The sequence below is a fragment of the Belonocnema kinseyi genome, chromosome 9, assembly GCF_010883055.1.
Source record: "Belonocnema kinseyi isolate 2016_QV_RU_SX_M_011 chromosome 9, B_treatae_v1, whole genome shotgun sequence".
Lineage (NCBI taxonomy): Eukaryota > Metazoa > Arthropoda > Insecta > Hymenoptera > Cynipidae > Belonocnema > Belonocnema kinseyi.
Genome location: NC_046665.1, coordinates 86,288,013 through 86,303,250, shown reverse-complemented (window position 1 = coordinate 86,303,250; position 15,238 = coordinate 86,288,013). Strand labels below are relative to the sequence as shown.

Below are 15,238 nucleotides of genomic sequence, written 5' to 3'. Positions count from 1 at the left end.
AAAATCTCTATCCCATCCACACACTACTCCTTTCCCCTGCCGAGTGAGTCACGCCTACCCCGAAAGGGAAATGGCTCAATGGTGTAATAATAATAATAATAAGTTTACAAAACAACTGATAATGTCGACTTGTCAACACCCGCCGCTCCGTGTGCTGGAAAACCTGAAATTGTCAGAGAATTTTCTTATACCTAGGAAAACTTGAAAATATCATAGAATTTTTTTTCAATCAGGAAATTTTTTCGAGAGCTACCTTAATTGGTTTTAAATTGCAATTTTACATTAAATAACAACTTTTTTTTATTTTCAACCTGTTGGGTTGAAAATTAGTTGTTTTAAATTCATTTTTTCAACTACAAACTTAACAATTCCAATTTTTGGCTTTAAACGTATCCTTGTTAGTGAGGAATTCAACTATTTGGAACAGAATTGACGTAATTTGTTGAAAATTCAACTTTTAGTCCGAAATTTAATCTTCTTTATGAAAAATTTATCTTCTTGTTTGAAAATTTAACAATATATGGTTGAAAATTGATTTTTTTATTGAAAATTCAGCTACTTTATTTAAATTTGAACTTCATTGTTAAAAACTATTATGTTTTAATTTTTAATTTAATTTTTTTTGGTAAATATTAATTTTTGTCTGAAAATTTAATTATTCCATTTTTGGTTGAAAATTCGTTTATAGTTCAATATTTAACGATTTTTTTAAAACTTTGTCATTTTGAATTGTTTTCAAGTGGTTAAAAATTCTGGGAAATATCCTAGAATTTATCTTTTAAGCTTGATTGGCCACCCTAGTGTATTTTTGACATTAGAATGTACAAAATTCAAGTTTTATAATAACAAAACTTTTTTCTAATATTTGTGAAATTATTTAAATCTTTGTGAAATCTTTCTGAAATCTTTGAAAATCTTTGCGAAATATTTTTAATATTTTTGAAATATTTGGTAATATTTAAGATATTTGTGGAATATTTGAAAAATCATTGAAGTCTTTTTGAAATCTATCCGAAATCTCTGCAAAATATTTAAAATTTTTGGGAAATCATTGTAATCTTTGGGAAATTATTGAAATCTTTCCCAATCTTTGAAATCTATCGAAAATCTTTGTAAAATAAGTAAGATCTTTGTGAAATCTTTTAAATCTACCGGGAACCATTGCGAAATTTTTGTAAAATTATTAAAATCTTTGTACAATATTTGAAATTTGCCTGAAATTTTTGCGAAATTTTTGTGAAATTATTGAAATCTTTATAAAATCTTTGTGAAACAATTCAAAATCCTTGTCAAATATTTTTGAAATATATGTGAAATTGGTGAAATCTTTGGCAATATGAATTTTACACCTATATTTATTATTATTTATTATTCAATAATAATTGTTTATTATTTATGATTTTGTAAAATTTGTACATAGTATAATATAATTATACGATGTACAAATTGTGCCATTTAATATTATAAGTCTATGCCCCAACCTAGAAAAAAAGGCTCCGCTGCTTCTGGGTCAAACGAATTGTGATTTGTCTCAAATAGAATATTTTTGTTGTTGTAATAATGCATATGCTTACGTACTCTAAACTATGTTGTTTTTTAGAAAAAAGCACATTTTGTAGAAGAGACTTAAATTAGATTTTTTGAAAGGTTGACGTATTTATAAATTGTAGGTGGTAACGTATAAAGTGTGTATACTAATTTTGAAGTATTACATTTTAAGGTGTTATGCAGGACATATTCCTTAAATTTGTTAATCATTCAACAATTCGTGTACTGAATATCGAATTTCTCAATCTCATTTTTCTCCGTGAAGAGGACAATGCTTTTAAGAAACGTTTTTCTCTGAGTGTCCCTTATCATCGTATCTCTGCCTCGCCGGCCCACAGTGGTCTGGAATGGGCATTTACAGTTCATAAACGCTTACAGGGCATATTACCTAACTGATTACAAATTATCTTTTCTGGAATGCTCAGCATTATATTTTTAAGAGAACTGTGATTCGCGATTTGTCAATTTTTTGCACATAGCAACAATATATAAAGAAATAAAATGACAAAATTGGCCATTTCAGCTTTGTGAATTTGTATCTCAAGAAAAGCTGCAGAAAGAAAATTACTAGTAGCTAGAAATATTGCATCTGCACTCAAAGAATATAAATAATTCTATTAATGTTTAACTTAACCGTTATAAACAATTTTTATAATAAAATTCTTACTATTGTCTTTCTCTAATAGAAAAAATTGTTTCACGCTAGTTGCTAAGATTATTCAGAAGAGCCTACATTTTTAACGAAAAATTAGCGTAAATTCTTATTTCGAAACGTTCTTCTTTCTTATGAGAAATACGTGTTAACCTTCGTGGAACTTGCCGAACCTTAAAATAGAATTTTTTTCCAAACAAAAGAAAAATGTATTTATTTTTTGCGGATTCTAACAGATTAGGGGGCGATATATGTATGAAGACTCGTAAAAAATGCAAATGTAGTTCAAAAATTATTTGAGATTTCTAGGTGAATATACCTACCTAGAAAACGTGGAAAAAGCAGAGAATTTTTAAATACCTTGAAACATCTGGAAATGTCATTAAATTTCTTTTAAAGTCAGGAATTTTTTTAAAAAGCATTTTTATTTTCTTTAGAACTTTGATATCAACAAATATATAACAATGCTTTTTTATTTTGTAAAGTAGGCTTATATATTACTAGATTTACTTATTATTTTGAAAATTCGTTTTTTGTTGTTGTCGTGAATTAATATTTCCAAATTAAAATTAAGCTATCCTATTTTTCAATTAAAACTTACATTTCTTAGCTCAAAATGTAATCATTTGGACCAAAATTCATGTATTTTGTTGAAAATTCGTCTTTTTGGTAAAAATGAATCTTCTTGGTGCAAAATTCATCTTCTAGTTTGAAAATTTTATTATTCATAAGCAAATTCATTTCTTTTCTTGAAAGTTCTTCTGCTTGATTAAAAATTTAACTACCTTGTTCAAAATTAATCTTTCTTAAGATTAACCTCTTTGATTAGAAATTTAACTATATTTTCGTGCAATTTTTTTTTTTATTAATTTTTGTACCCGAAAGTTGACTTATTCCATTTTTGGTACAATTGGTTGAAGATTCGTACTTTTGGGCACAAAATTAATCTTTTTTTCCTAAAAATTCGGCTTTGTGGTTGATGATTTAACTATTTTGTCAAAACTTTGTCTCATTTAGTTGAGTTAAACTATTTGAAAATCTCGGGAAATAGCCTGGATTTTTTTTAAAAGTTTGAATGATGACCCTACCACTTTCCCCGGCATATAGGGGTATGAAAAATTTCTCTCAATTATTTACCACAGAAAATCTATCAAATTCATGCCTTAGATTTTAGGTAAGGACGTTTTTTTATTTTTTATCTCACATAAACTTTGTAAACTTTATTTTAATAAAAGTCTCAGAAAGTGAAAGATCGTGACGTAGTACTTGGGGGCTTTCGAAAAATACATAACACTTGTAGGGACTGGGTCACCTCTAGTATTACACCCATATTAAAGTTACATGTCCTTACTACAGAAAAAGCGCTAATTAATGAGAGGGTTACAATTGTTAGAAAAAAGCGTATTATATTTTTTGAACCGCCCCTTGCCCCTCAGAATAATACCCTCATTTGTCAAAAGGATTTGTTTTGGCACAAATGGCATTCCCACTTAAATTAAAGCTTAGCCAGATTTTTGTTTAAATCAGAAATTATCTTTTTACAGCAAACATAATGCGATTTCGTCAAACTTCATCTAAACTTCTAACCATTCCAACCATTGTCCTTTTAAAATTTACATTGGTTTTATTTTATGACAAATTTTTCTCCGAGCGTCCCTTATTAATATATCCCTACCTCGGTGGCTATCTGACAGCGAGATTGTCATAAAAGGCGAAGCGAAGCGACTTGAAATATAAACGTGGATTTGAAAGATATACTGTAAATTTGAAGAACGCAAATTTAGTATGATAGCTATTACTCCAACGTGGTTACGCCATTTATGGTCTTATACTCTTAGGGCCCTTATAATCTTTCCATTTGCAGAATTTGCTGACAGCAAGCCTTTTAACACTAAACCCCTTTTTAGTATATGCGATGCCGATTTTGAATTAGCTGTTGCCTCGGTGTGTCTGGATAGAGGATTTGCTCTAGAAAAGGATACTGCTCAAGCTTCAATTTGCTGCAATGAAGGTTGCTCATATTCGGTACTTTCAGTGTTCTCTAAGTAAGTATCTTCCTATTTAACCCTTCTTCTTAAACTGTTTATTAGTACAAGCCATAAAAAGATGCAAAATTTTCTTACAGCCCGCTACCGAAGCCAAATCGACAACGTTATATTCTTTGCGATTCCGTGTATTATAACGCTCTTAATTCGCTGTGCAACGATGGATATGATCAAATTAAGCATCCTACTTTCGCTTTAAATTGCTGCACGAAAGTTTGCTCATTATTTGAACTTGGACACGTCTGCAAGTAAGCATCTGCCTGTTTAGTTGTCTTTCTAAAACTGTTTATGAGTAAAGCATAAACAAATTTTTAAAATCGTCTTACACAAAGTCTACCTCCAAGCTACCTCCAAGAAAACCTACTCCATTTCTACCAACTTTTTTTTTTGTGGTGACGATTTTTATATTGCTCTTGATTCGTTGTGCCTAAATATGTATTATTTATCGAAGGATTCGAACTTCACTTCACGATGCTGTTCGTTAGGCTGCGCATTATCGGAACTTGAAACCGTCTGCATGTAATTATCTTTCGATTTATCCCTTCTTCTGGAACTGTTCATGAGTACGCCCAAAAATTGTTTTCTGCAATTTGGACAAAACACTTTGCATTTTTTTGTTCTTATACATATAAAATCAAGACTTAAAGTCCTGACACATGGCTTTAAAGGCTTATTACTCAGCGATAAAAAATCGCAAAATTTTTATTCAAAGACAAAAACATATTTCAACTTTTGAGATGATACCTCTGAAGCTTCTTTAAAGCTAGATTTCAGTTTCAAATTTCTCTCTTCTAATTTTTTCATTGGCGGAGGACTTAAAAGTAGAGGCATTGAAAATTGAGGATCCTTTCTCCTGTATTATCTCACATTTTCTCACACTGGAATGATCAACTTTTTTGATGAAAGTGCGAATGATATCATTTTACAAGTAGTTAACCTCCAAAGATAGACGTCATGGCTTGTTGTCCCGACTTTAGTCATCAATTTTTTTCAAGAACCTTTGGCGACTACTTTTTTACGTCCGATTTACGTATGCATGTATTGATTTAAGAAATTTTATATCTAAATTAGTTGTCTTTGTTAAGTTTTTCATCACAAATTTTTCAATACACCAACTATCGAATGTATGTGATAAATTTATAAAGATTATTATTTTTTACTGGAATAGATAACAGAAGCGACTTCAAGTTTGAACGAGATGGAACCCAATTTTGAAATTAGGCCAACAAAATTGATTTCAGAGTTTTCACTGTGTTCGTTGAAGTGCTGAAGTATGAAGTGCATAACACATATATATTTTTTTAATCATATGGATGTAAGTTTATGGAACAGAACAGGTGTGACAAAGAAGAAAATATGTTGGCAAGGTCTTTGAGAATTTGGAAAATACATTCTGTTTTTCAAAGGGCATGGCCTAGTCGTACAGAAAATTCGGGACAATTAGCCAGGCTTGTGAAAAACATGACTAGTTTCGAATCTCGGGGTAAACACTTTGTAAATGTTTGACCATTGTGGGAGGTTAGAACACGACTGAATACGAAGTTTGGTGATAATTCATGGTTGCGTTTGCATTAAATTCATAGCTCTTTGTATATAAGAGACTAATTGTAATATGCGTGGCTGCCACAAATATATACTGTAGTTGTCATAACCATACTATGTGATTGCAGCATTCATACCTTGTGGTTGTCACAACCACACAGTAAAGGTTCTTGTCCATAGAATGTGTCTGACACAACCAGCAACACTGGTTACGGAAAACCTTTCTGCAAAATTTAAGAAATTTAAATTAGACCGAAATCCAAATTAAAAATCGTATTTAACGTTCAATAATCAAATTGATGCAAACTCCTGTTAAATAAAACAAGAATCCAACGACCAAATTTGGACCATAACGAGAACACAGAAAGAAAAAATCCTATTGCAATCTGAAAAAAACCAAAAAACAAATAAAATTTTCGGACAAAAATAAAAAAAGAAAGAAAAATGAGAAGGCAGCCAACCACATCCTCTTCCATCCCTTTCTTTCTTTCGTCTTTTTTATTTTTATTATCATCAGATTATAATAAAATAACATTCAAAATAAAAAAATATATAAATAAATAAAATTGCATTACTAACGTTTTGTTACTCATACAGTACCCTTATCAAGGCAAGAAAAATTTAAGTGGTAGAAATTAACAACACCCACGAACAGGTGCTCTCTCTTTGATACCTGAGAATCGAATGAGGGTCAGTAGGCCAATCTGTTGTAAACACAATATGAACATCTGTCACAATTACATCAGAAATAGAGAAAGTAAAAGAAAAACAGAATTCATGAAACAGCCAAACGAACATCACTTTTGTGTTCCTCTATCCTAGTATTAAGAAGTCTGCCAGTCTGTCCCACGTTATTCATCTTGCAGATCCTGCAAGTGATCTTATAGACAACATCACCGTTTTCAAAATTATCCAACGGATCTTTGCAAAAATTTATCACTGAATCCATTTTAAATGTTATCCGAAAAATAGTATGAATTAAAAAAATTTTTAACACAAGTCCAATAGTTTTAGAAATTTGACCAAAAAATGGAAGTACAAAGGTATTAAACGAACTATATTCCTTTAACTCTTTCCGATTATCTGCAAGCAAATTATTACTCTCTTTGTTTTTGATCTGTTAAACTCTAATTGCAATATATTTCTCAATTAACGTTTTTGGATAATGATTCAGAAAAAGGATATTCCTTACAATATTAAAATTTCTTGTGTGGAATGAAAAATGGGACAAATTTAGGGCTCTGTCAACTAAGTTTTTAATTACTGCAATTTTATTTTGAAAGGGATGAGCAGAAAGGAAATTTAAAATTCTACTTGAATATGTACTTTTTCTATACCAATTGGTAATAATATTACAATCCCAACCCTTAATTACTTATATGTCCAAAAAACTGATTCTATTATCCTGTTCTATTTAAAGAGTAAATCAAAGTTTTGGATGAAAACTTTTAAAAGTATCAATGACCATCTGCAACTTTTCTAGGGAACACATAATAAGGTATCGTCGACAAACCGAAAATAAAGAGGCAAAACAAAATCTAATTTCCCAAAAGCAAAAACCTCTAAATCTTCCATCAGTATTTCTACTAAAATCGGAGAAATGACTGAACCTATGGGAGTACCAGACCACTGTTTATAAAAAGATCCATTAAAGATCCATTAGTCATTATTCATTAACTTTTATTTAAATTTCCATACTATCACACTGAAAAAATATCTTAGCTGTCCCAGCTAAATATATAGCTGTTGCAGCTAAATTTTGCTTTCTTGAAACTATCTAGCTAATTTATCTAGATAGTTTTTAAATGTTGAAATTTAGCTAGAACAGCTAGATATTTAGGTTGCACAACTAGAAATGTAACTAAAGCTGCTGCATTTGCTTAGAAGATGAAATCCAGCTAAACTTGCAGCTAAGACAGCTAAATAATTTTTTTTCAGTGTAAATGAGCATAAATTTAGTCTTTAATAAAGTGCATTAATATTAAAGGTCAATCGATTTGCTTTCAATCAAGGAATCTTTTCAGTTTTTGCATCAATTTTGAATTATGTTAATGAAAATGTTTAACAATAAATTTCCGTTTTTTTTCAAATGTTTTGCATTACCATAGCTTCCTTACTCTTCGATAAAATGTATTAAAAATATAGGTCAATCGTTGCGTCTCGAATCAAGGAATCTTTTATGCATCAGCATCAACTTTGAATTATGTCGATGAAAAAAGTTTTACTATGAAAAACCAATTTGTAAAACATTACGAAGTGTTAAAAAGAAATGCATTAAATATTTTTAGAAACCCTTAGGTCAGTTTCACGACATTTGTGATGAAGATAAACTCTTCAAGTTTCATACACACACACACAGGCGCGCCTACAGAGCATTAAGCAATTTAATCTTCAACTATGTATTTCATTACATATCAAATTCTTAGTATGAAGACGCATACAAAATCTGGGATCTAAAAGATATGTTTTGAAACTACATTTTTTACATTAACATAAACTTTTAAAAACCAAATTATGCAACAAAATGGCTCAAGGAGATTTAAAAAGAATTATTTTCCTTAAAGGATTGAAAAAAAAACAAATATTCAATAAAATCAGTTTGTCAAGAATACCTGCTCAAACGATTTACAATAAGAGAAATATGTTTTCAAATAACACTGTGAAGCGGCTACTTAGTGACAATAATTATGACTATTGAAAAAATAGTGAGGAAAAAAAGAACGACTATCCAAATTTAATAAGGGAATATTTGTATGTTATGCTAGTATTAAAAGAAAAGTAGAATTGAATTCAAAGTTCATTATTAAGGAACTATTACCACTATTTAAATTTTTATCTTTAATATTTCTGAGAATTGATTGTAATTTTTTAAATTTTTAATTAAGACAGAGAGAGAGAGAGAGATGGTTTGGATGTTTTGTTCTTTTTTTCTCCCTCTTTTTTAAATTGTCATTTATCTGTCTCTAATGAGTTGCTTTACAGTGTTATTTGAAAACATATTTCTCTTATTCTAACTCTTTTTATGCAATTATTTTTCACAAATTGAGTTTCTTGAGTATTGCTTTTTTTAACAGCTTTTTAAGAAACATAATTCTTTTCAAATCTCCTGATGCAATCTTGTTGAATAATTGCAAATATTAAATAGAGGCATTAATCTCTCTAGCGTTCGGATACTTCCATCGTTCTCAAAAGTTCGATTCTTGATCAACCAAATAATATGTTTTGCGTAAAGTATCATTCAAGCATTCCGACTGTCAAAAGTAAAGATCCGCTTTTAAAATGGCGAGCCGCGCGCACTATGCGCGATTAGAATTTGCCAGCCTATCAGGCAGATTTTTTGTTGAAAATTTATATTTGCGGGTTAAATATGTAACTGTTTTCTTAAAAAGTCGAACTTTTGGCTTGAAAATTCAACAATTTGGTCGAAAATTAATGTATTCTGTTGAGAATTCTCCTTTCTTGGTCATTTCCATGTTAAAGTTACACGTACTAAAGACTTTCTACAGAGAAAGCACTAAATTCGGGGGGGGGGGGCAAAATTAGTAGAAAAAATTGTTAGGTATGTTTTGAAGCGCCCCTTGTCCACTCAGATAAATTTTCTCTTATTTCAGAAGGACATATCCTGCTACAAATGGAATTTCCTTTTGAATTTAAGGTTAAGGGAATTTTCATTTGGCTCCAAAAGAATCTTTATACAGCAAAGATTATTCATGTTTGGCAACTTGATCTTATCTTCCTGTCGAAAAATTCCGCTTGTGTAAAAAATGTTTATTTGGTTCAAAACAAATCACGCGATACGGATTAGGTTCTAAATTCAACTATAATCGCGGTATTTTAGGCTACTAAAATTTTTAAATGTTAAATTACAAAAATTTATTTGCCTTAACAGAAAAAGACAAGTTAGAAAAAAAAGAACGTAGTAGTCAAGAATTGAACCAGGGTTAATGAATACGGTTTATGCTTTCTACTCTTTTTCAGAAAACACAGATTTTAGGAGAGACTTAAGTTTAATTTTGTTCAAATATTGACGTATTTGAATTGCAGGTGATAACGTATGAATTACGTATTGAACGTTAAGCTCTTATGCAGAAGATATCAAAATTTGTATTGATCAGTATGATTTTTTCTCCTTTTTCGTGTCTTTTTTTTATTAAGTTGTCTTCTGTGTCTATTCATAAAATGTTGTAATCATTAAAAAATTCGTTTACTGAATATCCATATCTTCAATCTAATTTTTCTCCGTGAAGAGGACAATGGGTTTTTTCAAGAGAAGTTCTCTGAGTATCCCTTATCATCATATCCCTGCCTCAGCCTCACCGGCCGTCTGGCAGCGAGGTTGCTATAAAAGTCGAAACGAAGCCACTGAAAATATTAATGTGGATTTGAAACCTACACTGAAGATTTAAATAAGAACGCGAATTCAGGATGAAATCTATTACAACGAGCTCACGCCATTCTTGGACTTATGTTCTTATGGCACTCGTAATCCTTCAACTTGTAGAATTTTCTTACAGCCAGCCGCCTAATCCAAATCGACCTCGTTATATTTTATGCGATTTATCTTTTTATAACGCTCTTAATTCGCTCTGCAATAGTGGATATGATCAAACAAAGGATCCTAACCTGCCTTCAAATTGCTGCTCGCCCGGTTGCACCCTATTTGATCTTAAACGCGTCTGCAAGTAAGTATCTGTCTATTTAACTGCTTTTCTAAAACTGTTGATAAGTAAAACTTAAAAAATTAACAAATTTTTTTATAGAAATCCACCGAATCCGAATCCACCACGTTTTCTGTTATGTGGTGCCAATTTTTATACCGCTCTTAATTCGCTGTGCCCAAATACCTATGATCTATCGAGGAACGTGAACTTATCTTCAAAATGCTGCTTTCCAGGTTGCGTATTATCGGAACTTGAAACCGTCTGCATGTAAGTATTTTTCGATTTACCCTTTTCTTTAACGCTTTTTATGAGTACCCCCAAAAATTGTTTTCTGCAGTTATGGACAAAACACTTTGAAATTGTTTGTGCTTGCATCTCTATGAGTTTTACGAATATTAGACTATTGTATCGTTACCGTTAAAAAAGCATCTATCATCTGATTACAAATAAGCTTTAGTCTATCTTTTCGCTACTGAATAAAATTAGGCTAACTTCATTTTGTTTGAAATTTAGGAAACACTTAGAATTGTTAAAAGAAATAAAAATCTTTACAAATTTCTTGTTTTTAACGTCTTAGGAGCCTAAATTATATTACAAACTGTAATACGAAATACTGGATTAATGAATTCGTTGAAAATGTTCCGAAAAATAATTGTTTATTTATTCTTCTTGAAAACTTGCTCAATGAAGTTAGCCTAATTCTTATCTGTAGCGGAAAGATAGACTAAAGCTTATTTGCAATAAGCTGATAGACGCTTTCTTAAGAGTCACGCAACAATAGCCTAGTATTCGTAGAACCCATCGAAATATAAAGTTAGTTTTATAAATACGATGTTAAAGAATTATTGTGTCTTTGACTCAAAATTCTGCTATTATTTGTTCTAGAGTAGTAAACCTTTAAAGCTAGGAGCCAGTACTTATTGTCTCTCCTTTAGTCATAGTTTTTTTTTGAGAGCGTTAAGTGACTGCATTTTACATCCAGTTTTCTCATGAAAACACTGATTTTGGAATCAAACGTTTTTCAATGCAGACTCCATTTCAATGCAGACTCCAGTTATCGATTGCTTGAATTAAAATTTATAAGAATTATTTTTTTCTTGGAATAGGTAACAGAAGCAACTCTTTCCTAAAGAAAAGACGTGTTCGGCAAGCCAAGCCTCCGAAAACAAGATGTATTAGTGAACACGCTGGACTTTTTAATGAAAAAAAAAATTTGAGTCTAATGCCAATTTTTGGGTACCACTTTCCTGCAACAAAAATTAACCTTGGTAGTGTGAAAGTAACCCTGCAGCAAGGAATCGTTTTCCTCGGACTTGGGGTATAAAAGTCACCTGCTCTCAATTGTTTTTATAGTTGGCGATAAAAAATATAGATGATAGGTTTTTGTTCAAAGTCTGAGCAAAATGGCACCTAATTTTGAAATTAGGCCAGCAAAATATATATTCTACAATTTTTACTGTGTTCGTCAAAGTAGTTCACTTACGTATTGTAGTAAGTAAATCACATATGTAAGATTTATACATGCAACTGTAATGAAAATAAAAATATCAATATATGTGAGTGTATTACTTGTAATTGTAAATATGTTTTTATACCTGAAAAAGTCCACGTTTTGCGGTGCCCTGAAGACGAAAATCAGGTTTTGCCGATGGCGTCCGTTTGTCTGTATGTCTATCGGTCCAATAACGATTAAGGATTTATCCATAAAAATGCTATGCAAAAATGAAATATTCCAATTTTACGCAAAACAACGATAGATACACCACAAAATTTTAAAAAAAAGTTGAAACTTTTCAAAATATCTACAATTATCCGCTTAGTTGTTTTTTTAATGGACTTTTTTTTTTGTTTTATACTTCGAAGGTTAATAAGTTGAAAATTCTACTTTTATAAGCCAAACGATGACAGATGCATAAAAGAAATTAATAGAAGAATTGTAGATTTTTAAAAGACCTATAATTTTTTGCGAAACTATTTTTTTATAAGACTTTATATCTTGGTTATATTTATCGAAAATATTATAAAAACAATAGAAAGTTCTAATTTCTAGCCAAACGGCGCACAGTGGTGTATTTTGGATTTGTTCGTGCAAATAATCGACGACTCGTCAATTTTCAACCGAATTGAATTTTTTTTTAATACTCGTGAATACATTTACTGTCGGAGAGATACGCCACTATTACGGTTTGAATCGTCAGCACGTCAAAAAAATGTCGACCAACGTCGGCAGTCGTCGGCCGATTTTTAGGCTATTCAGATGTCAGTAATATTTGGTAATTCGTACAAACAATGCTTCATGCTCATTGTTATTTATGTTTTTAATCATTACTAGTGCAAACCTTTCTATTCTCATTCTATTTTTGCAATAAAAGTTTTAAATAATAGTTAATAAACGTTCATAACGTTCATACTTTAATTTTCAAATTATTCAAACGAGAAACGTTTATTATGAAGAGATCAACGAAAGAGTATTTTATAGAATTTTAAATCTTTTTTCTTACAGTTTTTATGTTTATTTTAATAAAAACTGTAAGAAAAAAAGATTAAAAATTCTATAAAATACTCTTTCATTGATTTCTTCGGAATAAACGTTTCTCGGTTGAATAATTTGAAAATTAAAGTATTAACGTTATGAATCTTCATTAACTATTATTTAAAACTTTTATTGCAAAAATAGAATGAGAATAGAAATTTTTGCACTTGTAATGGTTGAAAACAAAAATGGCAATGAGCATGAAGCATTTTTTGTACGAATTACCAAATATTACTGACATCTGAATAGCCTAAAAATCGGCTGACGACTGCCGACGTTGGTCGACATTTTTTTGACGTACTGACAAGTCAAACTGTAATAGTGGCGTGTCTGTCCGACAGTAAATTTATTCACGAGTGTTTAAAACAAAAAAATTCAATTCGGTTGAAAATTGACGAGTCGTCGATTATTTGCACGAACAAATCCGAAATACGCCACTGTGCGGCGTGAGAAACAGAAAAAAATTTTAAAGTAGAATTTTTATTTTATTTATACTATGAGAAAACCTAAAATTCAAATTTTGAACAAAATGAGACACAATACGGGAGAAAGTTTTCAGGAACAATGATAGATTTTGAAAAATCCTAAAAATCCTTAATTTTTATTAGGACTTGTCTTTTTCGTTTTATTTATCCGAAATACTAAGACAAAATACAAAAATCAAATTTTTGAACCATTACAGATTTTTAACAATCATACAAAATATGTTCTTAGTATTTTTTGTTATGAGTTATGACTTTGCTTTCATTTATCTAATATACGATGCCTTATCATTTTTAATGTACTTTTCGAAATTGATATGCAAATATCGAAAATTACTATATTATGCGAAAAAGCTAAAACGAGATAGGAAAGCAAGTCTAAAGAAAGTATTGTAGCAGTGTAATGTAAGGCAGCTCACGAAATAAATATACATTTAAAAATGTCCATCGAAAATTGAGTGAATAGCGCGTTTATACCGACGAAAATGTGTGCCTGAGAAATTACAGAGCTTTGAAAAGTTTAATCTTTAAGGCTGTTGGAGTGGTGCGCACAAAAATGGCGAAATCTGTGAAGCACTCAAAACATACCAAGAACCAACGATCATTCGGTTTTATTATTATTATTATTACACCAATAAGCCATTTCTCTTTCGGGGTAGGCGTGACTCACTCGGTAGGGGAAAGGAGTAGTATGTGGAAGGGATAGAGATTTTTCAGATTGATTCAGAATTCTCGTGCTATTTAAGTAAATAACACGTAAATAACAATAAACAGTAAATAACACTTGGGTCCATTAATAGCCAAGGTCTTTGTTTCAGGCGTCATTCACTCTACTGACACTCTTTTTATTAACTATTGGCCGCCATACTTTCCTGTCCTGGCATACTTCTCTAGCTTCTTTTATAGTTTTTAAAAATGTCTTTTCAAAATTGTCTAGATTCCGGAAAGGGATTCGCGATGGCGGGACAGGGTATGTCTCTAGGTTTCCGAAAAAATCCCGTAAACGCTTAAAAGTAAAAGTGACATAGTGTAGCAATGACGTGAATTGTGAAGGAAGCCGACTGACAGCTGATGGCGCTGATAGCTCGACCGTACTGGATCTTACATGGACATAGGAAACACGGGACTAGTCATACCATCCTAACTGGGCGAGCTGGGTTGAATCCACGGGAGGGGGAGAATTCCATGAGTGGGGAGAGCCGCCATCTTACGATGTGCTATTTGATTATGCGCACGAGCATTTTTGCCGACAAACTGTGCATGAAAATATAAATATGTGGGCGCTGCTATGTTTATCGCGGGACATCACAATGGGGCCCCTCATTGCATCACCGCCGCAATGGCATGCCTAGTCCCTTGTTTCCTGTGTCCATGGGATCTTAATACGAAAATGCACTGACGGTAAAAGTCGCATCTGTTTGTCGGGAATTTTAAATTTGAATAAAAAATTTACACCATTAAGCCATTTCCCTTTCGGGGTAGGCGTGACTCACTCGGCAGGGGAAAGGAGTAGTGTGTGGAAGGGATAGAGATTTTTCAGATTGATCCAGAATTCTCGTGCTATTTAAGAAAATAACACGTTCGTTCCGCAACACTGCTCCGACCCAGGTTGCTGATCAATCTCTCTAGCAATCACCCCAAGCGAAGAACCTCACGAATTCGTTATGTAAGGCTCCCCACTTGGGTCCATTAATAGCCAAGGTCTTTGTTTCAGGCGTCATTCACTCTACTGACACTATTTTTATTAACTATTTGCCGGCATACTTTCCTGTCCT

At 31.5% G+C, this 15,238-nt stretch overlaps 1 protein-coding gene across 5 annotated transcripts in view; it reads left to right on the top strand.

Moving 5' to 3' along the window:
- LOC117179535 overlaps positions 1 to 15,238 on the top strand; it is a 220,077-nt gene that overhangs the window by 192,980 nt on the left and 11,859 nt on the right. The window contains exons 2-6 of one of the 5 annotated variants that reach the window (XM_033371433.1): positions 4,108 to 4,245; positions 4,326 to 4,493; positions 10,035 to 10,469; positions 10,548 to 10,715; positions 11,555 to 11,650. The exons of 2 other annotated variants lie outside the window; for them this stretch is intronic. In XM_033371433.1, coding sequence (XP_033227324.1) covers positions 4,108 to 4,245; positions 4,326 to 4,493; positions 10,035 to 10,068 — 340 coding nt within the window. In that variant the 3' untranslated portion in view covers positions 10,069 to 10,469; positions 10,548 to 10,715; positions 11,555 to 11,650. Of the gene's footprint in view, positions 1 to 4,107; positions 4,246 to 4,325; positions 4,494 to 10,013; positions 10,470 to 10,547; positions 10,716 to 11,554; positions 11,651 to 15,238 lie in introns of those variants that run through there. 2 more of the 5 variants (XM_033371429.1, XM_033371432.1) reach the window with 2 other exon arrangements.